Source organism: Sus scrofa, chromosome 7 (genome assembly GCF_054392235.1).
Source record: "Sus scrofa isolate SSC_HxYL_T2T_F1_AM1 chromosome 7, Sscrofa_HxYL_maternal_Yorkshire_Landrace_v2.0, whole genome shotgun sequence".
In the NCBI taxonomy this organism is placed as follows: Eukaryota; Metazoa; Chordata; class Mammalia; order Artiodactyla; family Suidae; genus Sus; species Sus scrofa.
In genome coordinates this window covers 73,403,358-73,428,479 of record NC_139389.1, presented here as the reverse complement: position 1 = coordinate 73,428,479, position 25,122 = coordinate 73,403,358, and the positions used below count along the sequence as shown (strand labels likewise).

At 38.2% G+C, this 25,122-nt stretch overlaps 1 protein-coding gene across 2 annotated transcripts in view; it reads left to right on the top strand.

Annotated features, from left to right (window-relative positions):
- The window catches only part of SRP54 (signal recognition particle 54), a 47,483-nt gene extending 27,524 nt beyond the window's left edge, over positions 1-19,959 (top strand). For both annotated transcript variants that reach the window (XM_001927799.8, XM_005656302.4), the window contains 9 exons: positions 581-731; positions 2,216-2,364; positions 2,646-2,746; positions 3,281-3,367; positions 7,322-7,395; positions 7,771-7,879; positions 14,266-14,436; positions 17,808-17,903; positions 19,470-19,959. In XM_001927799.8, coding sequence (XP_001927834.3) covers positions 581-731; positions 2,216-2,364; positions 2,646-2,746; positions 3,281-3,367; positions 7,322-7,395; positions 7,771-7,879; positions 14,266-14,436; positions 17,808-17,903; positions 19,470-19,561 — 1,030 coding nt within the window. In that variant the 3' untranslated portion in view covers positions 19,562-19,959. The remainder of the gene's footprint in view (positions 1-580; positions 732-2,215; positions 2,365-2,645; positions 2,747-3,280; positions 3,368-7,321; positions 7,396-7,770; positions 7,880-14,265; positions 14,437-17,807; positions 17,904-19,469) is intronic.
- Positions 19,960-25,122: the final 5,163 nt, after the last annotated feature.

Sequence of the window (25,122 nt, the reverse complement as noted above, 5' to 3'; positions counted from 1 at the left end):
ATATATATATATATAAAACTAGTGAATATAACAAAAGAGAAGCAGGCTCACAGAAATAGAGAACAAACTAATGGTTACCAGTTGGGGGGGCAATAAAGGGATAGAGGATTAAGAGATATAAACTGTTGCATATAAAATAAACTATAAGGATATATTACACAACACATGAATTATAGCCAATGTTTTATAATAACTATAAATGGAGTATAACTTTTAAAAATTGTGATCCACTATATCATACAGCTATAACTTATATAGTATTGTACATCAACTATACTTCAAAAAATGCTTACAAAAGGGGGTTAAATGGAAAAACATGAGACACTGTGTGATCCAAGTTCAGTTATTAAAATAAATGTAAAAAAAATTTTTGAGGAATGCACAACTCAATCAGAAAAGATATGCAGCAAGATCATACTAGATTTCATAATTAGAAAATATTTTTTAACTTCTAAATTGAAAGTGTGATCATTATGACTTTTCCAGGATGGATTAAAGGTACACTGACAGTTTTAAATTATTAGTATTTGGAAGTTTTTCTATTTTAGTTGTTGTTAAAACATTTTTCCATGTTAAATAGCTATACAGAAATGGATCCTGTTATCATTGCCTCGGAAGGAGTGGAGAAATTCAAAAATGAAAATTTTGAAATTATTATTGTTGATACAAGTGGCCGCCATAAACAAGAAGATTCTTTGTTTGAAGAAATGCTTCAAGTTGCTAACGCTATAGTAAGTAGCTTGGGTTTAACATCATTATAAGGATTTTGGTTAATTATAAACCCTGATTGAGATTATGAACTGTGTATTTTTTTTTTTTTTTTGCCTGTAAAACAGATTCCAAGTAAGTTATTTCTGTTTTGGGCACTTTTTTTTTTTTTTTTGGTCTTTTTTTGCCATTTCTTGGGCTGCTCCCACGACATATGAAGGTTCCCAGGTTAGGGGTCTAATCGGAGCTGTAGCCGCTGGCCTACGCCAGAGCCACAGTAATGTGAGATCAGAGCCTCATCTGCGACCTACACCACAGCTCATGGCAACGCCAGATCCTTAACCCCCTGAGCAAGGCCAGGAATCAAACCCGCAACCTCATGGTTCCTAGTCGGATTCGTTAACCACTGAACCGTGACGGGAACTCCCTGTTTTGGGCACCTTTATCTGTATAACAAGGACTTAGTCTTCTCTACATTAACGTGAAATTTTCATGAGTATCAAAAAATAATTTCTCAATCATTTTATTAGGATATATAAGAAAAAGTAACCAAAAATTGAGAATTAACCTTTAATATCTGTTGAATTTCATTTCTGTAAATCATTTAAATTAGAAATATTTGTTGTACGTAAATTTTGAAAGATTTTCAAGATGAAGCATTTAAAAATATTAATCATCATTTAGTGTCTTTTAAAATTGTAATGGAGGAGTTCCCTGGTGGCCTAGCAGTTAAGAACTCAGCGTTGTCACTGCTATGGCTCCAGTTACTGCTCGGGTTTGATTCCTGGAAATTCTGCATGCTGTGGGCACAACCAAAAAAATTCTTCTCCAAAAATAAAATTATGATGGAAATAACTTGGGGGAAGAGGCAGTTTATAGGTAGTGCGTAGCATATAGTATGAGTCCATGTTTTGCCATAGAGGTGTTGGCAATAATTCTTTGGTTAATGGTTAATGCTAATAAGTTTTGTTTTGTTTTTAGCTGTGCCATTATTTTAACGTAGTTGAGCAGAACTAAGGGAGAGAGTCTCACCTATCTTTTATTTATTTTGGCTTCAGTGCACACTCTTCTACTTTTTATTTTTCTCTGATTTACTTTTGCTATTCCATTCGCCTAGAATGAGATTCTTCTAAATCATTTCTTAACTTTTTATTCAGGCCTCAGATCAAATATTACCTCTAGACAGACCTTCCCTGACCACCCTACCTAAAGAAGCCTCCCACACCTCAAAACTGATTTTTTCTAGCCCATTTCATTTGTTGTACATCTGAAATGTTTATTTGCATATTTTTTTTTGTTTGTCTCCAGTGACTAGAATATAAGTCCCAAGAGGGCAGAGATTTTCTTATTCAGCTCTGTCTGAGCACCTGAATAGTCCCTAGTACATAGTACTCCGTCAGGAAATAGCGATTCAATGAATAATTACTTATAATATTTTTAAGCTTCTAATGATGAAATTTCCTTAAAGTCAGTAAAAATATGTTTCTCTTCTATTGGAATTTTTCAGCAACCTGATAACATAGTTTATGTGATGGATGCCTCCATTGGGCAGGCTTGTGAAGCCCAGGCCAAGGCTTTTAAAGATAAAGTAGATGTAGCCTCAGTAATAGTGACAAAACTTGATGGCCATGCAAAAGGAGGTGGTGCACTCAGTGCGTAAGTATCATTGATGCTGTTGGGCTTATATAGTGTGAGTGTGCACGTGTGGGGTGTGTTTATGGCTCTCTTTTGATCATTTAACATATAGTCCAATAGTCGACATAGTATGGTATATGAAAGTTTAAACAGAAACAAAATTTTGCAGTCCCTCTGATGTAGTTTTGTTTCAGCTAGTGAAAAGGAACTTGAGCTATGTACCCTTGTTGAGTTAGCTTTGAAATCTCTTAGAAATTTGGTTTCCTTTTTGAGGTTATTTTATGTTTTATCTTTCTCTGCAGAGTTGCTGCCACAAAAAGTCCAATTATTTTCATTGGTACAGGGGAACATATAGATGACTTTGAACCTTTCAAAACACAGCCTTTCATCAGCAAACTTCTTGGTATGTACAGTGATGGAGATATAGAAAAATATCCAAGAAATAGTATGTACAGTGATGGAGATATAGAAAAATATCCAAGAAATAGTGTGAATATTTAGGACAAATTAGTATTTTAATTCTACCTTCTCTCTAATTAGTTCAGGAAAATCTCTTTCTTCTGTGATTTATCTTTTTCACTTGCAAAAGAGGGATGATTCCTGTGGTTAGAGTGGTAAAACGAGCCATTAGATGGAAAGTTCCTTGGTAAAGTTTTAGAACACAATACAGAAATATGTGGTTGTAGTAACAGCAGTGGTAATGGCAGCATAGCTTTCATGATGTCTGCAGGTGTTCAAGAGTGTGGAATTTGGAATTAAGCTCTGCAGTTCCTGCTTTTGTCACTTGACCTCTAGCTTCAGTTTTCTTACCTGTAAAGTGTAGTAGAAATACCTGAGTTGCCTGTCTCATAGGCTTATTATGTATGTGCATGCATTTTATGTAATGTAAAACAGGCTATATATACTGTTGTTAATTTTATTTTTTTGGGTCTTATAGGTATGGGTGACATTGAAGGACTGATAGATAAAGTCAACGAGTTGAAGTTGGATGACAATGAAGCACTTATAGAGAAGTTGAAACATGGTATATGAGTAGAAAAAAGCGGTTACTCTCAGATGTCTTCGCTTGATTTCTTTTGATAAAGCTGCTATAATTTGTATGAAATGATAAGTCCATTAAAGTCAATTCTTCGGAGTTCCCGTCGTGGCGCAGTGGTTAACGAATCCGACTAGGAACCGTGAGGTTGCGGGTTCGATCCCTGGCCTTGCTCAGTGGGTTAATGATCCGGCATTGCTGTGAGCTGTGGTGTAGGTTGCAGATGCGGCTCGGATCCCGCGTTGCTGTGGCTCTGGCGTAGGCCCGTGGCTACGGCTCCGATTAGACCCCTAGCCTGGGAATCTCCATATGCCGTGGAAGCGGCCCTAGAAAAGGCAAAAAAGACCAAAAAAAAAAAAAGTCAATTCTTCAAATGTTTATTTTTTAGATGATTTATATACAAATTATTTTAAATCTCAGACATCTAAGCAATTGTAGAATTGAGTGTTTTTACTTTCTTTCTTGTAAACAAATTGCCTTAAGATTAATGTTGAAGCTTTCATTGGGTTCCTTGGAGTAAGATAGGTTAAAAGCAAGTTAGAATACTCTCTTCTGGAGTTCCCATTGTGGCTCAGTGGCAACAAACCCAACTAGTGTCCATGAGGATGTAAGTTCGATCCCTGGCCTCGCTCATTGGGTTAAGGATTTGGCATTGCTGCAGACTGTGGTGTAGGTTGCAGATGCAGCTCAGATCTTATGTAGCTGTGGCTGTAGTGTAGGCTGGCAGCTGCAACTCCATTTCAGCCCCTAGCCCGGGAACTTCCATATGCTGCAGATGCAGCCTTAAAATAAAAAAGCTAAGTTTTTAAATCTAACATTTAACTTTTTCAAATTAATCAACTTCAATTTTATGTGTAAAAAGTAGGTAATACTAAGTATCTTGGTAGAGTTGTGAAGATTAAATGAGCTGATTATATAAAATATCCAGCATGTCAGAAGCATTTAGCATGTATTACAATTGACCATTTCTGTTTTTCTCAAAATGATGTTACTCGTAAATCCACGTCCACATGTTATCCAGCTTCTCTGCTCCTTTTCATTCATCTTTTCAGGTACCTATGCCTTTACTTCTCAAATGTTGATGCCTTTCAATAATCATTCTAGGCCATCTTTCTATGGAGCTTCAGACTCATATCTGTATGTTTATTAGACCATGCTTGGATGTTCCCTAGACAGTTCAGCTTATCCTTATCTTCCCATCTCAACCTCCCACCCCATTGTTATTAGTGAAGCTTAACATCATTTGTCTTGTTGTCAAAGTCCGAAACTTGGATGCTATCATTAACTTTTATCTTTTCCTCACTCTGCCCAGTCCTTTTCTCATCAGTTAGTCCTAGTAATTCTACCTCTTCATTATCTCCATTCCCTCCCCTTCTTTCCAGCACCTATGCCAGTTCATCTTTTGTCTAGATTGTTTATTCTAAGTCTTTTAACTGATGTTCCAGTTTCTTAAACTCTGCCCCTTGGATCTATTTTTTATGCTCTGGCCAAAAAGATCTTTCAGAAGTGCAAATTTGATCCTAATACTACCTTTTTTAAAATCTTTCAGGGGCTTCCAGTGCCCTTAGAATGTTTTAAAATGGGGAATTCCTTTTGTGGCTCAGCACATTAAGAACCTGACATAGTGTCTGTGAGGTTGCAGGTTTGGTCGCTGGCCTTGCTTAGTGGGTTAAAGATCCCGTGTTGGGAGTTCCGGTCGTGGCTCAGTGAAAATGAATCTGACTAGCATCCATGAGGACGCAGGTTTGATTCCTGGATTTGCTCAGTGGGTTAAGGATCCTGCATTGCCATGAGCTGTGGTGTAGGTTGCAGTTGCTGCTTGGATCTGGTGTTGCTGTGGCTGGGGTGTAGGCTGGCAGCTACAGCTCCAATTCGACCCCTAGCCTGGGACCCTCCATATGCCACGGGTGCAGCCCTCAAAAAACAAACAAACAAACAAAGATCCAGTGTTGGTTTGGCTGTGGTGTAGGCCAGGAGCTACAGCTCTAATTTGACCCCTGGCCCAGGAACTTCCATATGCTGTAGACGCGGCTGTAAAAAGACAAAAAAGAATCTTTTTTTTAAAAAGAATGTTTTTAAATGACCTCACCATCTAACCCACATACTCTGAGTCATATTTTGACCCTGTTCTTAGCATTTTGCATGCCCTCCATGCTGAATTTCTCTGTTTCTCAAGTGTGCACTGCTCTCTCACTTCTGGGCCTCTGCTCTTGCTGCTCCCTCTTCCCCTTAGATAGTTATCCTCTCTCTTCCTACTTCTATTCTCCTTTCCCCCAGCTAGACCGGCTAACTCCTACTCGTACTCCAAGTCTCTATTTAAATGTGTTTCGGGGATGTTCTGCCTTATCCCTAGACTAAGTTAGAACCACTTGCTCTGTGTTCCCATTGGGCCTTATAATTGTTGTATTATTCATCACAGTTATTTGATCTCTGTCTTCCCTGCTTGAAACTGAAGGTAGGTTTCATAGTTGTGTTCATCCTCTTTTACGTTCACAGTGCCTAGTGCAACTTCTGATACTTTGTATGTCTTCAGTAATGTTTGTTGAGTGAATGAATCTATCCTTTATTATCCGAGTCTTTCCACCTGCTTTCCTCTGTGGTAAATAGCCCAACCATTGTTTCTGCTGCCACACTAAACAGGGTTGTATATTCCAAGTCAGTCTACTTTCTGACTCCTAGGTCTTTCTCTGTGTGTCTGCATTTTGCTTCTGCTTCTAACATTCTACCAATTTCTGATATCACTAAGGGCCTCCAGATTTCCAAATGTAGTGACCTTCCTCTTTTCTCTTGGCTCCCAATATTTAACAGTGTTACCTGCCCCCCGCACCCCCATTTTTCTTTTGGCCACCCCATGGCATATGGAGTTACCAGGCCAGGGATCAGATCCGAGCCACAGTTTCGACCTAAACCACAGCTGTGACAATGCCAGATCCTTAACCCACTGTGCGGGGCTGGGGGTCAAACCTGAGTCCCAGTGCTCCCAGATGCCACTGATCCCATTGCGCCACAGCGGGAAGTCCTGTGTTACCTGTCTTTTATATTTTCGGCCTCTTCATTTGGGTTCCATGACAGTGAATTTTCTGTATTATAGCTTCAGTTGTTATTTCTGTAAAATGGCCAAATATATATTCCAGTCTTAACCTTCTCTACCACTTAATTCCACATTTCTAGCTGCCTGCTGTTAAATTTCTTTTACGATCTTGTACTGCCATTTCAAATTCAGAATGTCTAAAATCAAATGGCTTTTTTGTTTTTATCTTAGGACAAAAGTAGAAAATAATTTTCTTCCTTTGTCTTGTTTTCTTTTTTAAAAAAAATTCAAGTTAATTTATGTAATAATGAAATGCTCAGATTCTAAGGATATGATTCCATCAATTATTATAAGAATCCTAAAGTATATCTTCCCCCCCCCTCTTGTTTCTTTGACTCAGCATATTTTTTATATTCATGCATGTGATTTTACTTACTTGTAGCCTATTTTATTACAGAGTAGTGTTTCATCCAGAGTCTATCCGTTTTCCAGTTCATAGACAACTAAGCTGTTTAAGAAATTTCAAATAATCTTTTAAAGTGTTTTTACCATTTTACATTCTCATCAGCAGTATATGATAGTTCTGCTTGTTCTCTATCCTTTTTAACTTTTGGTGTTGCCAGACTTTTAAATTTAGTTACCCTAGTAGGTGTACTTTGTCTCCTTTGTTCTCACATTTCCTGTGTATTTGTTTATCTCCAGTTTTCTCTGATAGAATGTGAGCTTCTCTAGGATTTGTCTCCATTGCATTTATCCTGTGATCTTGCACATAGTAACTGCAGTGAATATTTATTAATTGGATATTTTATAAGTGTGCTTCAAGATAAACCCATGATTAAGGAAAATATTAGTTTTATTGACTGGAAATGTTCATTCTCTAATATATCTAAATCATTTATATTGTATTTCAGGTCAGTTTACGTTGCGAGACATGTATGAACAATTTCAAAATATCATGAAAATGGGCCCCTTCAGTCAGATCTTGGTTAGTTATCCTAAAAAGTTTTTTTCTAACCTCTTTTGTTTTGTTGAAATTTCTAAGAACAGATATGCTTGCTTTAATTATTTTAATATTTGTGTAATTTAAAAAATACTTTATGGAGGAGTTCCCACTGTGGCATAGTGGGTTAGTGATCCAGCATTGATGCAGCTGTGGCATAGGTCATAACTGCAGCTTGGATTCAGTTCTTGGCCTGGGAACTTCCACATGCTGCTGGTGTGGCCAAAAAAAAAAAAAAAAAAAAATTAAAAAATGCTTTTAAAACTTAGTGTAACACTAAAGCCACTAGTTAAATGTGAACATTATAAACAATTAAGCTCAAACTATTACTGAATTTATGTTTAAATATATCTGTTTTAGGGGATGATCCCTGGTTTTGGAACAGATTTCATGAGCAAAGGAAACGAACAAGAGTCAATGGCAAGGCTAAAGAAATTAATGACAATAATGGATAGTATGAACGATCAAGGTAAGGTGGAAGATTACTTGACTTGGAGGACAGTGTTCTGAATATCAGCAAGTGGAGAGTTTCACTGTGTTCTTGTGGACAAGATGGAGAAAAATTTATCTGTTTGTTTATTTATTTATTCTCTTTTTTTATGGCTGCACCTGCAGCATATGGAAGTTCCCGGGCAAGGGGTTGAATCGGAATTGCAGCTGCTGGCCACGCCACAGCCACAGCCACACCAGGTCCAAGCTGCCTCTGTGACCTATGCCTCAGCTTGTGGAAACACCAGATGCTGAACCCACTGAGTGAGGCCAGGAATCAAACCCACATCCTCACAGAGACAACGTCGGGTTCTTAACCCATTGAGTCACAATGGGAACTCCCAAAGATGGAAAAAAATTTAGACTGAAGGATTATTGTTAGGGAGTTTTGTAGCTGCTTGAAAGCTCTTGTTCACAGGGTTGTGATTGAGAGAAGTGTCTAGTACAGTGTTCAAATGAGTTTTGTGGAGAGAACACTACATCTACAGGGTGTTGATAGAAATAACTTAAGGAGTTCCCATCGTGGCGCAGTGGTTAACGAATCCGCCTAGGAACCATGAGGTTGCGGGTTTGGTCCCTGCCCTTGCTCAGTGGGTTAACGATCCGGCGTTGCCGTGCGCTGTGGTGTAGGTTGCAGGCGCGGCTCGGATCCTGCGTTTCTGTGGCTCTGGCATAGGCCGGTGGCTACAGCTCCGATTAGACCTCTAGCCTGGGAACCTCCATATGCCACGGGAGCGGCCCAAAGAAATAGCAAAAAGAAAAAAAAAAAAAAAAAAAAAAAAAGAAATAACTTAAAAGGTAAGTTCTCTACTCAAACGAATTTGGGGGAATGCTGAGTTAAAAACAAAAACTAATAAGTTTATGTATTGTATGTCTCCTCAGAGCTCTAATATGCTAATCTTAATTAGGAATCTATAACAGAGGGATTAGTTTGTGCAGTGTTTACAAACTTATTTTGCTGTGAGACTCTGAAGGTTTCAGTCTCCTCAAGGACACTGCTCATTGTCTGTAGTCCCAGACGATCCCTCTCTCCTGTGCTTCCAGGTCCTCAGTCCAGAAACATTTCTGGACCCATATCCCCTTTATCTTTTCCTCAGTTTTTTAGCACCCTGTCTGATTCAACCCAGCAGGCATGCCAAACATGTTTTACCCTTTTGCAGTACTTCCACTCTACCACCTGACCTCTGTCCTCTTATTTACAAAGAAATACAGGCTTTTGGCATTGAATTCTTTCAGCCTTTGGTTCACTTAACCTATGAGATGGTGACAGCCACAAACCACTCTTCAGGCTTTTTCAAGGACCCCTTTCCATCAATAAAATCCCCTCCTGTGGCTCTAGTATCTCCTTATCTACTGACTTCCCCCCCCCCCCATTAGCATATAAACATTCTTAAGTTCACAAGTTCACATTTTCTGGGCTTTATTCTCCCTCATGCTTTTACCCTGTCTCTCTTCAGACAAGCTTCTTAAAAGAATGGCTTGTGGGAGTTCTGCTATGGCTCAGTGGTTTAAGGATCCAGCGTTGCTGCAGCTATGGTGTAGGTTGCAACTGTGGCTCAGTTATATCCCTGACCCAGGAACTACCACATGCCACAGGTATGGCAAAGAAAAAAAAAAAAAGAATCACTTGTGTTCTCAGACTACTGAACTCTAACTTCTGTCCCCACCATTACTCTGAAATCATACAGAGATTTCCAGAAACCTTCTACTGGTCTCTACTGGATACTTTTCAGTCTTTTTCTTGACCTTTACAACATTGGATGTTAATCACCTCTTTTTGTTGATTTCTGTCACACCATCTCCCCACTTGTACACTTATCTTTCTTGTTAACTCAGTCTCTTTCATCCTAAGCCAAGCTCTTAAGTGAATATATGCTAAGAAACATCTGTCCTCAGCCAATGTTTATTATCATTCTGATCATGTTTGTTGGATAATTCATCCACATACATGCTTTGTCTACTACCTGATTATTTTCTATAGTCTCTACCTCTTTCCTGATATCTGGGCCTTCATAGAAACCCAGATAAGGCTGTGTCTTTTTCATCTCTATCTTCAACCCAAAAAAGTTTTGCATGTAGAACTAATAACCACAGCCATATCTAGAGTGTTTCCTCTGCCCTAGGCACTGTCCTGAGTGCTTTACATATATTAGCTGACAACTGTTTTTTTTTTTTGTTTGTTTTTGTTTTTTGTCTTTTTGCCTTTTTCAAGCACCACACCTGCGCCGTATGGAGGTTCCCAGGCTAGGGGTTGAATTGGAGCTGCAGCCGCTGGCCTACGCCAGAGCCACAGCAATGAGGGATGCGAGCTGCATCTGTGACCTACACCACAGCTCACAGCAATGCTGGATCCTTAACCCACTGAGCAAGGCCAGGGATCGAACCTGCAACCTCATGGTTCCTAGTCATATTCGTTAACCACTGTGCCACGATGGGAACTCCTTAGCTCACAACTCTTAAGGGACAATTCTGGGGTCAAAATCCAATCTAGCTTTTAAGGATTAGGATACAAGGAACTTGAGTAATCTGTCAGAGGTCCCTAACTGGGGAATGGAGAGGCTGGGCTTCTGGGTTGAGAGTCTGACTTCCTCTCTAGGTGCTCACCGAAGGGTAAACAGACATTTCTATTGCACGTCTGAAAGTTTTCTGAGGTATATCCAGTCTAAAATGTAGTGCTTCTCCTTTGGTGAGTGACACTTGCATCTAAGAGTACTCTAGTCACCTAAGCTGGATGGAGTCCACTTAGATTTACATCCTTGCTGATTTTCTAGCGAGTGGTTCCATTGATTATAGATATAGAAGTACTGAAGAGCCTAACTTTCCTCTTTCATGTATTTTGAAGCTTTTTTGTCAGTTGCTTACACATTTACGATTGTTATGTCTTCCTTTTTTGGCTGCCCTGCGGCACATGGAGTTGCTGGGCCAGGGATCAAATCCCAGCCGGATTGCAACCTGCACCACAGCTGTGGCAGTGCTGGATTCTTAACCCACTGGACCAGGGTGGGGACTGAACCTGCATCCCTGCTGCTGAAGAAACACTGTTGATCCCGTTGCACCACAGTGGGAACTCCAACTGTTTTATCTTTTGTTCTGTTTGTTCACTCAGATTTTTGTTCTGTTTTCTCTTTTCTATTTTCCTACAGAGTGTTTGAACATTATTTAGGCTTTTTTTTTTTTTTTTTTTTTTTTTTGTCTTTTGTCTTTTTAGGCCGGTACTCTCGGCTTATGGAGGTTCCCAGGCTAGGGGCTGAATCAGAGCTGCAGCCACTGGCCTTCACCACAGCCACAGCAACTCCAGATCTGAGCCACGTCTGTGACCTACACCACAGCTCACAGAAATGCCAGATCCTTAACCCACTGAACGAGGTCCAGGGATCGGACCTGTGTCCTCATGGTTGCTAGTCGGGTTTGTTAACCATCTAACCACAATGGGAACTCCTAGGATTCTATTTTAATGTATCTCTGTTTTTTAGTATATTTCTTTAAGTAGTTTTCGTAGTGGTTGCTCTGGATATTATAATATACATACATATTTAACTTAACACCGTCTATTCATATCAGTATTTTACCATTTCAAGTGAAGTATAGAAACCTTAACATCACTTTAGACTTAGTGAGTTATACTTCCTAGATATTTCTTATGTCTTCTCTCCTCTTTGTCTGTGTATCCCTTGCATTAATTCATACATATCATTTCTTCCCTGGATTGCTACAATAGCCTCCTAATATTTCCCTTTCTCTTTTTTCACTCCTCTCTTTAATCTGTCTTTCTCATTGTCACAATTATAGTCTTTCTAAACATAACAATTCTGAGATCAAAATCTTTCATTGGCTCTTTACTGTCTTCATGATGAATTCCCAACTCCTAAGCCTAGTATATTCTGTTATGATCTTATCATTACTTACTTATGTAACTTCTTAAATCTCAGCGCTTACACATGCTTCAGTTCTGTCTACACAAAACTATTTTTATTTATTCTAGGGATCCATGTTATGCTTCCTGGAATGTTTCTTGCTCCTTTCTCTTCTTTACTTAACTCACGCTTCTTCTTTAGGACCACACAGTTAAAGAGAAACCGCCAGCATGGAGCCTTTCCTGACTTCCTTTCTTTAAATGATGTCTCCTTCTGCTTTTTGCCTAACTTTGTCTTACTGTTCGTCAAGATGTGCTGTTATTAATTTGTCTTCTTTTTTGTTGTTGTTGTTGTTTTTTTGTCTTTTTAGGGCCCCACCCATGGCATGTGGAAGTTCCAGGCTAGGGGTCAAATCAGAGCTGCAGCTGCAGCCTACACCACAGCAACACCGGATCCAAGCCTTGTCTACAACCTACACTACAGCTCACTGCAGTGCTGGATCCTTAACCCACTGAGCGAGGCCAGGGATCAAACCCGAATCGTCATGGATACTAGTCGGGTTCGTTACTACTAAACCACAACAGGAACTCCCTAGTTTGTCTTCTTTCTCTCACTCCATTTGCACTCTTGGGAAGAATATGAAACACATTTCCTAAATTTTTTTTCTTGGCCACCACCACGGCAAGTGAAAATTCCCAGGCCAGGGATTGAACCTGCACCACAGATGCAACCTTACTACTGCTGCAGCAATGCTGGATCCTTAACCTGCTGTGCCACACAGGAACTTTCTTAAATATTTTGTTATAAAGATGAGGCTTAAAACCTACATTTATGAAGTGAATTTAGAGGTTTTAACAGACTTTAAGTTTATTATGAGATAATTTGATCTTTATTTGTATTGCATCAGTAATCAGTCTTCCCCCAGATTTCAGTTCACTTCTGGACAATAGGCTTAGAAGGCATAGACAAATTAGAAGATGTATTTAGGAAATCAGCATGATAAATAGGGTGCTAAACCATGATATAAGAGGAAGAGTCAAAATAATTGGATATTTGGAGCAGTGGGTAAGGATCCTGCCTTGTCTCTGAGGCCTAGTGGGTTAGATCCCCTGCCAGGCTCAGTGAGTTAAAAGGATCTGGTGTTGCTGCAGCTGTGGTGTAAGTGGCAGTTGTGGGTTGGATTCATTCCTTGGCCTGGGAACTTCCATATGCTGCAGGTGCAGCCTCAAAATGAGTTGGATATTTGTCACCAGAGAAAACTCATAGGAGACATGGTGGCTCTCAAATATTTGAAAGCCTTATTCTTTGTGCCTGGCAATGAGACATCCATGCAAAATAAGAAGTGTAGGCAAACATATATCACTTAAAGATTTTCCACAATTACAAGTACAATAGAATGGCATAGATTGCCTTATTTAATTAATTAATTAATTAATTAGTTTGGTCTTTTTTAGGGCCATACCCTCAGGATATAGAAGTTCCCAGGCTAGGGGTCGAATTGCAGCTGCAGCTGCTGGCCTACGCCACAGCCATAGCAACTCAGGATCTGTGCCAGGTCTGTGAACTACCATAGCTCATGGCAACGCCAGATCCTTAACTCACTGAGCAAGGCCAGGGATCGAACCCTCATCCTCATGGCTACTAGTTGGATTCATTAACCGCTGAGCCATGACTGGAACTCCTACATTGCCTTATTTTAGGTAGTGGGTCATCTCTCCTGAGGTTATTAAGATCAAGACTAGGTGACCACTTATTGGGGGATATTGTGGAAAGAATGAAGACATAATAAAAATTTTGTTCTTGAGATTGTATGCAACTAATGCCATAAGAAATGTACCTCATAGTCTTAAGAGTTATCAAAACCCTGGAGGGAATTAACTAATTCTTTATGTTGCAGATAGAATTAAAATACTAGCAGTAACTACTTGATTATATCGGAAATATTACAATTATTCTGTTATAAATAGAACTTGCCTACTTCTTCTCGCTTATATACCTAAATTTGTGATTTAAAGGATAATAACTGCTTGATTACATTGGAAATATTACAATTATTCTATTATAAATAGAACTTGCCTACTACTTCTCGCTTATATACCTAAATTTGTGATTTGAAGGATAATAACTAGAGCCAAGGTGAGCACTTTTTCTTTTTGAAATAGACTTTATACCTGTGGTATGTACTCTGAGGAGCAGTTGAATATAAGATATGGATAGGGTGGACAAAGAAACATTTTTCCAAGAAAAATTTTGGAATGTTCAATTTAAACTTTAGGTGTGATTATGTGCATTTTATTGTTTTTATAGCTTCAGACTATTATGAATATTCTTTTGAGTGTATGCCATGCTTAAGTTTGAAAAATCAGATGCAAACATAGCAAATGATACATTTGCCAAACCTGGTGGTAGTTTGACTGTTATATTTATTTTTCTGTATGTAAACTATTTGGACATAACTTTGATAATGCATGTTAATTGTATGTAAGTGACAGTAATTGACCCTTGCTTACAGAACTTGACAGTACTGATGGTGCCAAGGTTTTTAGTAAGCAACCAGGAAGAATCCAAAGAGTAGCAAGAGGATCAGGTGTATCAACGAGAGATGTTCAAGAACTTCTGACACAATATACCAAATTTGCACAGATGGTAAAAAAGATGGGAGGCATCAAAGGACTTTTCAAAGGTGAGAAAAATAACAAACTCATCATTAGTTCACACACTGAATGAAAAGAAAGAGGTGGAAAACTAAAAATTAAAGCCAGGGAATACTGCCGGTATTAGAAAATATACTGCTGACTTTCATGTTATATTCAACTTATAGGATTTATATTGAGATCTGTTTTCTGATTTAACATAGTAAACATTCATTTTTTAAAAAAACGTACTGACTTTATTTTTGCGAAGTTTTAATATATGTTAAAGAAAATTTAGAGAATATAAGGAAATGTAAGAAAAAATTTAAAACACCGGTTACCTTTACTCCCCAGAGAATCCCATGAGTCCTGTTGGAAATAACATTTGATATAACTAGTGTTTTCTTCTGATCCATCATGACTTTTTTTTCCATACTGTCAAATATTCTTCAAAATATAACATTAACCACTAAGTGTTCCATTTATGTATATATCTTAGCTCAGTACAATGCCTCTTTGTTGGAGATGTAGGCTGATTCACCACTTCTAGATCAGTATCAGTTCTTGCAGCAGTTTCTGTGCAGTCTTCCATGAGGCCAGGGATTTTTGTCTGTTTTGATTAGAGGCAGAGTAGATGATGAGTAAGTTTTGTGATAATTCATTCTTTCCAATTTAATGGTCTAATAATAAGTTCCCAGGCTAGGGGTTGAATTGGAGCTACAGCTGCCGGCCTACACCACAGCCACAGCCATGTTTACAACAGGTCATGGCAATGCAAGATCCTTAACCCACTGAGCCGAGGCCAGGGATCAAACCGGAGTCCTCATGCATAGTAGCCGGATTTGTTACCACTGAGCCACGAGGGGAACTCCTCAATATGTGTTTTTTTGGTTACTCCCATTTAACATTTCTTCATACATTCACTAGCTGGAATTTCCTTTGTGAATCACCTCTTACTTATTAGCTTCCTTGTCCATTTGTTTTATTTTTTTCCCCTTATTGCTTTGTAATAATTCTTTAAAATTCTTGGGTTATATCTGCAAATATTTTCCCCAGGATTTTCATTTGCCTTTTATATTTATATTATAAATATATATAAATTTTTTTTTGGCTGCATCTGCAGCATGCAGAAGTTCCTAAGCCAGGGATCAAGCCTGTGCCACAGCTGTAACCAGAGCCATAGCAATGACAACAGCAGAGCCACAACCTGCTGAGCCATACAGGAACTCCTTACTTTTTATTTATATTTTTAATTAATGGAATTTTTCATTTTTAATGCAACCGAGCCTTTTGATTTAATTTCTTTTATACTCCTAAAAGCCTTCCCCATATTGATAACCACAGTAGTCACCTACATTTTCTTCTACTCATTTGGGGGTTTGTTTTGCTGTGTATTGTCTAAGGTAAAAAGAAAATTTTGTTTTTCCAAAAGAGTTAGTCAGCTGTCCTAGCCTTCTCTTAAAAGTTTTTTTTCTATATTATAAGCACTCTTAATTTATTATCCTAGAAATATTGTTTATGCATGCTCCAAAGATGAATAACACCACTGAATAGCTTTCTAAAAAAAGAAACATTAGTTGGTTTGGGTTTTTTTTTGTTTTTTGGGTTTTTTGGTCTTTTTGTCTTTTATAGGGCCACACCTGCGGCATATGGAGCTTCCCAGGCTAGAAGTCCAATTGGAGCTGCAGCTGCTGGCCTACACCTCAGCCACAGCGAGTTGTGATCCGAGCTGCATCTGTGGCCTACACCACAGCTCATGGCAACACTGGATCCTTAACTCACTGAGTGGGGCCAGCAGATCACACCCACGTCCTCATGGATGCTAGTTGGTTTTGCTAGCCGCTGAGCCACAGTGGGAACTCCTACATAAGTTTTTAATCACCTTTTGTCTTTGACAGTTTCCTTTTTTCTTTGCTTGCTACATCCTACTTTCTCTTTTGTGACAAGGGAGAAAAGTTAGAAAAACATGTTTAAAATGAATTGTAATTCCTAACATCACCTGCTGTTTCAAATAGTGATTTATGGACACATAATTATCTCTCCCCCTGACCCTGGCTGTTCTTGATAGAACCACTGCCAACCCATCAGCCAGAGTTGTCCAAGCATTGAGTCTTCAATAAAGGCACATTCAAGATGAAGTGGACAGTGGATATGGCACATGTCTTTGGCCCACCAAACTCTTAATCATTTTCTGAAGTTTTAAGTCCTTAAAGATAGAAACTCTTACAACAGTGCACATGGTCATAGAATTCACATCTTATATAAATTCATTAATTATGAAAAATTTTTCACAGATTTTATCATGTTTTATAAAAACATATCTTCTTTCTTTCATGATTCTTAATTCATTTATTTTATTCAGGCCAGCCAGCTTTGGTTAGAGAATCAGGGTCAGCTTTGATTTGCATTTTCACAAATGTTCCTAAGAAGTACCAGAGTTAATGTTTCTTTGAAATAAATAGTTTCGCTGAAGCAGCTCTGCTTATTATTGCTGTGGCATCAGTGATCTCTTTGACTTTCTATCCCTAAGAGCACAGCACTTATTCTCTAAAGGATGCTCTCATCTCTTCTGCCCCAGTCTCTTTTATTCGCCGCCATTTTACTGTGGCATTTCAACTAAGTGTGTAGAAATTCAGTGGTAAATGGAGTTGCATTATTTTTCTTTCTATTCTTTGAAGCTTCTTGTTACTTTTAATAGCGTCTTAGATATATAATCTTCAAGGTTTTCTCAGGCTTGTTCTTTCATATCTACTTATCAGCAATCCAGTCTCTTTCCTGATTAACCCACATCTGCAAATGTTCAGCATTTTTGTTCAGCATTCTACCATATTACTATTAAACAGTTGTTGTTCTAGCTCACTGTTAATAACCACTGGATACAGTTTCGCTTATAGTGGCTCATTCGCAGGTAAAAGTAAAAGTGTTAACAAAAATTGTAGACTGTTAGAAAGTCCCTTAAATGTCCTTTAATATCGCATTTCACTTGTTCTTTCTCAAAAATATGTAAGTAATTGCAGTAAAGATTAGAAGGGAATATGTACAAATAGAAATAAGTGGGCTATAGTGATAACATTGTAGGGTTTTTTCTTAATATTTAGTCAATTCAGGGGCGTTCCCGTCATGGCTCAGTGGTTAACGAATCTGACCAGCATCCATGGATTTGATCCCTGGCTTTGCTCAGTGGGTTAAGGATCTGGCATTGCCGTGAGCTGTGGTGTAGGTCACAGAGGTGGCTCGGATCCCACGTTGCTGTGGCCCTGGCATAGGCTGGTGGCTACAGCTCCAATTCGACCCCTAGCCTAGGAACCTCCATATGCTGCAGATGTGACCTTAAAAAAAAAAATTTAGTCAATTCATTAAACTTTCTTTGATACCCTGAGTGTATTATGATCTCTATTGACTCAAAACCTTTTTTTTTCAGGTGGTGACATGTCTAAGAATGTAAGCCAGTCGCAGATGGCAAAGTTGAATCAACAAATGGCCAAAATGATGGATCCAAGAGTTCTTCATCACATGGGTAAATACAAAGTTGTTGCCAGATGCTAATGCATGGTTTAGTGTATAAGGATTGGTTATTTTAAGGAGGGTTATTTTTGTTTTTTTGTTTTTTTGCCACACCTGAGACATGCAGAATTCACCAGGCCAGCTATCAAAACCCATGCCACAGCAGAAAACCTGAGCTGCTATAGCAACAATGCCAGATCCTTATCCCAGTATGTCATAGCAGTAACTCCAAGGTTGAGTTTTTGATAAGCCTTCTTCTATCATGATACGAAGATCTGTTCAAGGGAATTTCCATCGTGGTGCAGCAGAAACAAATCCAACTAGGAACCATGAAGTTGCGGGTTCAATCCCTGGCCTCGCTCAGTGGGATCCGGCGTTGCCATGAGCTGTGGTGTAGGTTGCAGACGTGGCTTGGATCCTGCATTGCTGTGGCTGTGGCATAGGCCGGTGGCGACAGCTCTAATTGGACCCCTAGCCTGGGAATCTCCATATGCCAGGGGGTACAGCCCTAAAAAGATAGGAAATCTCTTCAAACAATGTATGATTTGAAGAAAAGGGCCATCTTCTAAGCTGAATAGTTGTAATAGTGCTGTTTAAGCTGAGGTTTTATTTAGTCCTCTGTTGCTGTGTGATTTTTGAGCAAGCTACTTAATCATCTCTTGTTAATGCTTGTTCTGATCACCTTTTACCCTAGTTTAGAATCTTGATATTTTCAAATGATGCAAATTTGGAATTATATAAAGACTTTGAAAACCCGGTTCCACTTTTACCATGTAACTGACCTATGAAAAATTTCTTAAACTTTCTCAACCTCTATAAAACCGTAGGTAATAAAATCTTATTGGGAAATTGTGATAATTAAATGAGCTAATAGATATGCAAGCATTTAGTACAATTCTGGGCATAATGTAGATGTTCAGTAATGGTGGATTGTCTTCTTCCTTTAAGTGTAATAATTACCCCCATCCCTCCCCAAGTCTATTATTGTTTACAACAAGGCTCAGACATCCCAGGAAAAAAAATATTTGTATATTTGTTTACTGACTTCCTACTCGTGACAGGTTCTATTTGTTTTTTGTTTATTTGCTTGCTTGTTTTTGTCTTTTTAGGGCTGCATTCGCCACATATGGAAGTTCCCAGGCTAGGGGTCAAATCAGAGCTGCAGCTGCCAGCCTATGCCACACCCACAGCAACACCAGATCTGAGCCGTGTCTGCAACCTACGCCACAGCTCACAGCAGCACTGGATCCCTAACCTACCGAGTAAAGGCCAGGATCAAACCTGTAGCCGCATGGATACTAGTCAGGTTTGTTACAGCTGAGCCACAACAGGAACTCCTTCTGTTTGTTCTCTTCATTTAGTATGTATTCCTCATAATTTGATGTGATAAGTTATTCATTCTCTTATACAGATGAGGATACTGGTGGTAATATAAATTTTTATGTTCTTTAAGGCTGATGACCAAATTGTAGTCAGAATCCAGTATATTTTTTAGAAGTTCAGGTACTTTTAGGTAAAAGTTACAAATGTTTAAAGTTCTGTTTAGTAATTATCTGATTTTATTCTACTTTCACTCTAGGTGGTATGGCAGGACTTCAGTCAATGATGAGGCAGTTCCAGCAGGGTGCAGCTGGCAATATGAAAGGCATGATGGGATTCAATAACATGTAAAGAAGATGCCTTAATATAAATTGACTCAGTTGATTACACTATTTGCTGAGACCTCACAGAGTTTCCCTCCTTTTTGCAAACGGGGAAAAAAGTATTTTTCTTGCCTGTCTTGCCCTTTTTCTCTCTCTTCTCATCTTTTTTCCTCTTCTTTTCTTCCTTCTTCTTCTCTCCCTTTGATATAAGGGAGAAATATATGGTTTTTGTGGAAATCATTATATTTTTGCTTTAGATTTTCTTCTCAGTTTTCAACCATCATAACACTTCCTAAGTTAAACAAATCATGATGTAAAATTTTAGTACTTAAAAGTTTTTAATTGTCTCAAAGGCCAAGAATTACATTTGTAAACAGTCCTGGTCAGTGGTTACATGATGTCTCAATAAAAGTGCTGTAAAATAAACTTCAAAGTCGTTTTAAGTTAAGGGGTTGTTAACGTTCTTTATGGTTTAAAATTATCAGTGTATCACGGTAAAAGGCAGACAGAAAAGCTAATATTTAAAACTGTTCCTAGAAGCACAGCTTTATTAGGAAATACGGTAGAGTAACCTAACCATAAGTATTAAGAATTTTTGTTTGGAGTTCCCATTGTAGCACAGTGGAAACAAATCTGACTGGGAACCATGAGGTTGCGGGTTTGATCCCTGGCCTCGATCAGTGGGTTAAGGATCCAGCGTTGCCATGAGCTGTGGTGTAGGTCGCAGACGTGGCTCGGATCTGGTATTGCTGTGGCTCTGGTGTAGGCTGGCAAGTACAGCTCCAATTAGACCCCTAGCCTGGGAACCTCCATATGCCATGGGGGCAGCCCTTAAAGGACAAAAGACCAAAAAAAAAAAAAAAAGAATTTTTGTTTAACTTGAAATAATTAAGATAAATTTGCCATAGAAAAATCTTAGCTCTGCCATTTAGATTGAAATTGTGAATTTGGTTATAGTTCACAATATAATGTTTTGTATATAACTTGCATTTTTTTTTACCTCATATTTTTTGAAGCCTGAATGGCAATATTTGATTTTCTTGAAAAGCCAATTTTGTTGTGTTTCTTACATACAAAAAATCTGCTTGAAGAAATTGATATACTTTGATGATAATAGCTAATGTATAGACCTCCTAGTGGGAATATAATTGCATATATTAGGCTGTCACTATTATATATTAAAAATAATGAGACTATGACAAGATTGACTTGGTTGTTGGTTACTTTGGATTGTTGCACAGTTCATTTGGAACAATGGCTTTTAAGTAAGTTATGGAATCAATTTGAATTACTAAAATAATTATATACCTATTCGTTAGTGGCATCATGAAGATAACAGATATGGTATTACAGTGTATTTTGATCTAGGATGAACTGATCTTCAGCAAATTGATTTGTCGTAGTAGAGAATGAAAGAAATAGCTAATTTTTATAGTATTAATTTTTTATGACTCAGGTGTTTTTAAGAAGATCTTAAAAGCCAAAGTATCTTTAAAAAAATACTTACACAGAAGTTCCCATCATGGCGCAGCGGAAACTAATCCGACTAGAAATCATGAGGTTGCCTGGCCTCGCTCAGTGGGTTGAGGATCTGGCGTTGCCATGAGCTGTGTAGGTCGCAGACATGGCTTGGATCTGGCATTGCTGTGGCTCTGGTGTAGGCCGGCGGCTACAGCTTTGATTAGACCCCTAGCCTGGTAACCTCCATGTGCCACAGGTGCAGCCCTAAAAAGACAAAAACAAACAAACAAAAAAACTTAAAGAATGCAACCTATTTCCTTGTTTATTTGGGATTTTTATATCCCACTAAGTCATTTTCACCAGCTAAAAACTTTAATATCCCTATAGAATATTTGTATATACTATAAAAATTATGTATCTTGTGTTCTGCAGAGATGCCATTGCAAAGTCCAGCTACAGAAATTTGACAATAGAATATTGTTCTCCAAATTAGTTTCTTATTAAACTGATGCATACCACCTTTTCTGGGCATGCATTTTTTTTTAAGCATTTATTTATTTATATCCCATCTGTTTCCAGAAAGGATTCGTGGCATATTCCAAAGTCATACAGCACAAGACTGGTGAATGGAAATTCATGAAGCCTTGTTGAGGGCAGAGCTTTCAAATTTTTAAATGCATATACTACTGAATTCAGTAATTCCTTAATGGCATACTAAAGGAAACTTGGACATGTGTACCATAGATATGTAAATATGTGTGTATGTACACATATGTAAATATACATATAACAAAAGATACACACCAGACTGTCCCCTGTATTATCCTCCAGGGATTAAAGTGGTAGGACTAAGAAAAATGAGTTTTCACATTCTGCACCCCATATAATTTTTTCTAATGTACTTACGCATTTTGTATCAGCAAATCTTAGAAGGTTTCTTTTTCAGAGAAAAAATAATATGATAATCTGCCACGTAACCTTCACTCATCTTCAGCAGTTCTCTACATTCAAAAGGTTCTGTCATGGCTCAGCAGAAAACAAATTCTGACTAGCATCCATGAGGATGTGGGTTCAATCCCTGGCTTTGCTCAGCGTGTTAAGGATCCAGCGTTGCCGTGAACTGTGGTGTAGGTTGGTGTAGGTCGCAGATGTGGCTTGGATTCCACGTTGCTGTGACTGTGGTATAGGCCAGCAGCTGTAGCTCTGATTTGACCCCTAGTCTGGGATCCTCTGTATGCCAAGAGCACAGCCCTCAAAAGACCAAAAAAAAAAAAAAAAAAAAAAAGTCAGAGCCCGGGGGGCGGGGGGGGGGGACTTTCCATATGCTGCACTTGTGGCCCTAATGGGCAGGCATTTTCGTGATTTCCATCCTCGGGGTACCACTTTCACACTTGGACCAAAAAAGGAAATGAGACATTTGGACAAACTTTATGGCTTCAGGCACCGTTTTTAGTATTTTTTTGTCTGATACAAGTTACATTTTTCAGAACCAAAAACAACAGTGGCAAAGAACATTGAAAAGTCCAGAACACCTAGTTCAGCTTCCATTTTTATTCCTCATTCCATAAAATAAGGTGATTGGAGATGGTCCTTAAGTTCTTTTTTTTTTTTTTTTTTTTTGTCTTTTGTTGTTGTTGTTGCTATTTCTTGGGCCGCTTCCGCGGCATATGGAGGTTCCCAGGCTAGGGGTTGAATCGGAGCTGTAGCCACCGGCCTACGCCAGAGCCACAGCAACGCGGGATCCGAGCCGCGTCTGCAACCTACACCACAGCTCACGGCAATGCCGGATCCTTAACCCACTGAGCAAGGGCAGGGATCGAACCCGCAACCTCATGGTTCCTAGTCGGATTCGTTAACCACTGCGCCACGACGGGAACTCCCGGTCCTTAAGTTCTGATTCCATTCATTCTTCAACCTGGCATCCTTTTAGTTACAAAAGCTATCCTTCAGTTCTCAGAGATTTTATTAAAGCACCACTGATTACAGCACAAATGCTATAAGCCAAAGTCAAATTCTGTAATAATTGGAACAAATTTCCTTTTATATTTCACTATTGTTAAATCAGTTCCTTAGCTTTTTGATATCTGAATTAGGTATAATTTCTTGTGCTTACAATGCTTATGTATTTTTAAAACAGAAACAAACAGTTATTAACAAACTGTAATACCAAGAAAAGGCAAATTAATAATTTAATCTGATGGATATCATGTTCTGAAAGTGTCATATTTGCTGTCATATAAAGATATTAGGTGTATATACAATGCATTGCAACTTTATGGAGGAATTTTTAGAAAAAAATAATTTTCATCATATAGTAAAAGTGATTTTAAAATGTGTTACATAAACCATTATACTGTTCAAATAAATATGGTATTTTATAATGTGAGAAGTCCTAAGTTCTAGTAATAGTTCTAGTAATATTGTACTAAACTTGAATAGAAATATAATGCACATTGCTAAAAAGAAATATATTGGTATCAATAAATACTGGTATACAGAAGATAATAAAATCAGGAAAATTACTAGAACTAAGTTCTCATCATGCATATTAATGTTGGTAAAGTTTGTATATTAATACATTATGTCAGTGAATGTAGGGGTTCTAAACATTAAGCCATAATATAAAATAAATTTCTTTTCTGGGTAGCTCTAGTACATATAAACACATATTTGAATAGAAATGGAAAAAAGTGTTTTAAAATAAATGTGAAGGAATTTCAGCTTGATGATTATATATGCAGTAAAAGCAAGTATTTATTATAATTAAAAATGATAGCAACCACGGAGTTTGAATAAGCTCTAATTAAAAACTATGTCAGTGAGAACCATGGCTAAATAACAACTAAATGTAAGTAAGTTTTGGTCTTCCTTAAAACCTGGCAGTAATTATTAATAAAGCCAAGTAAGTTATATTCAAAACTAGAAAGCCATCATCACAGCTCAAATATGTTCTGTTTTTTGCTGGTGTTCACTGGATTGGAAATGGAGTCATCTTCAAAATTCTGCTCTGAACTTTAATTACGTCTTCTGAATATTAAGTTATTGCATTACTGTTGAAACTATACCTTCTTCTTAGCCATGAGTTTTGGAAATGATGAATTTATATCTCAAATGTTGGGGGTTAATTAAAAAGTTTTTTTTTTTTTGGTCTTTTGTCTTTTTAGGGCCACACCTGAATCATATGGAGGTTCTCAGGCTAGGGGTCTAATTGAAGATACAGCTGCCAGCCTAAGCCAGAGCCACAGCAAGACCAGATCTGAGTTGCATCTGCGACCTACAGCCACAGCTCAGGGCAACGCCAGATCCTTAACCCACTGAGCGAGGCCAGGAATCGAACCCGAAACCTCAAGGTTCCTAATCGGATTCATTTCCACTGCACCACATCAGGAACTCTGGATTAATTTAAATTTTGCTTCTAGATCATCTGTATAGTCTGTGGCTTGTTATTTTTCTTAAGTAGTTATAGACAGGATGTGAAATTTGCTGTTTTTTGTCCCACACTTTGCCACTAGGGGTAGATAATAATTTATTTGTGCTCGTTGAGTAATTGCTAACCCAAGACTATCGCCCTATTCTCTACTGACCGCTTATCTATAATGTGGGCATATTGAGTACAAGGTAATTTTTGGATACTTTTAAAATGAAAATATAATTTGTAAGCTGGTAATTGTGGCATGTTTCCTTTGGTAGCATTAATGTGATGCACATAAGATCTTTGGAGTTTGGCATGTGTGCTGCTCTTTGCAACTCATTACTTTTCCTTCTCTTCATTCAAAGTCATCATTTGAAATACATTTATATCTTCTAGCTTCACTTGGCTTAAAGGATTCTTTCATTAGCCTAAAACAATGCATGTCTTGGTTCCAGCTGGATCATAAATGGAAAAACAGTCAAGAAGTTGCACAGCAGTACAAATTGCACAGCAGTACCTGTTTATAGAAGGGATAGTTTAGGTAAGTCTGAAACTAAGAAAATCCCCTATGTGGGACCTGAGACTCCCCTGACACAAAGACTTTTTCTTCTCATGGGAAGCAGAAGTGAGTAAAATCCTGTGACTGTGGTCTGTTTTTCTTAAGCAACATATGCCAAGGTTTTGCCACCTTCCAGAGAAAAGCTTCATATCTGCAT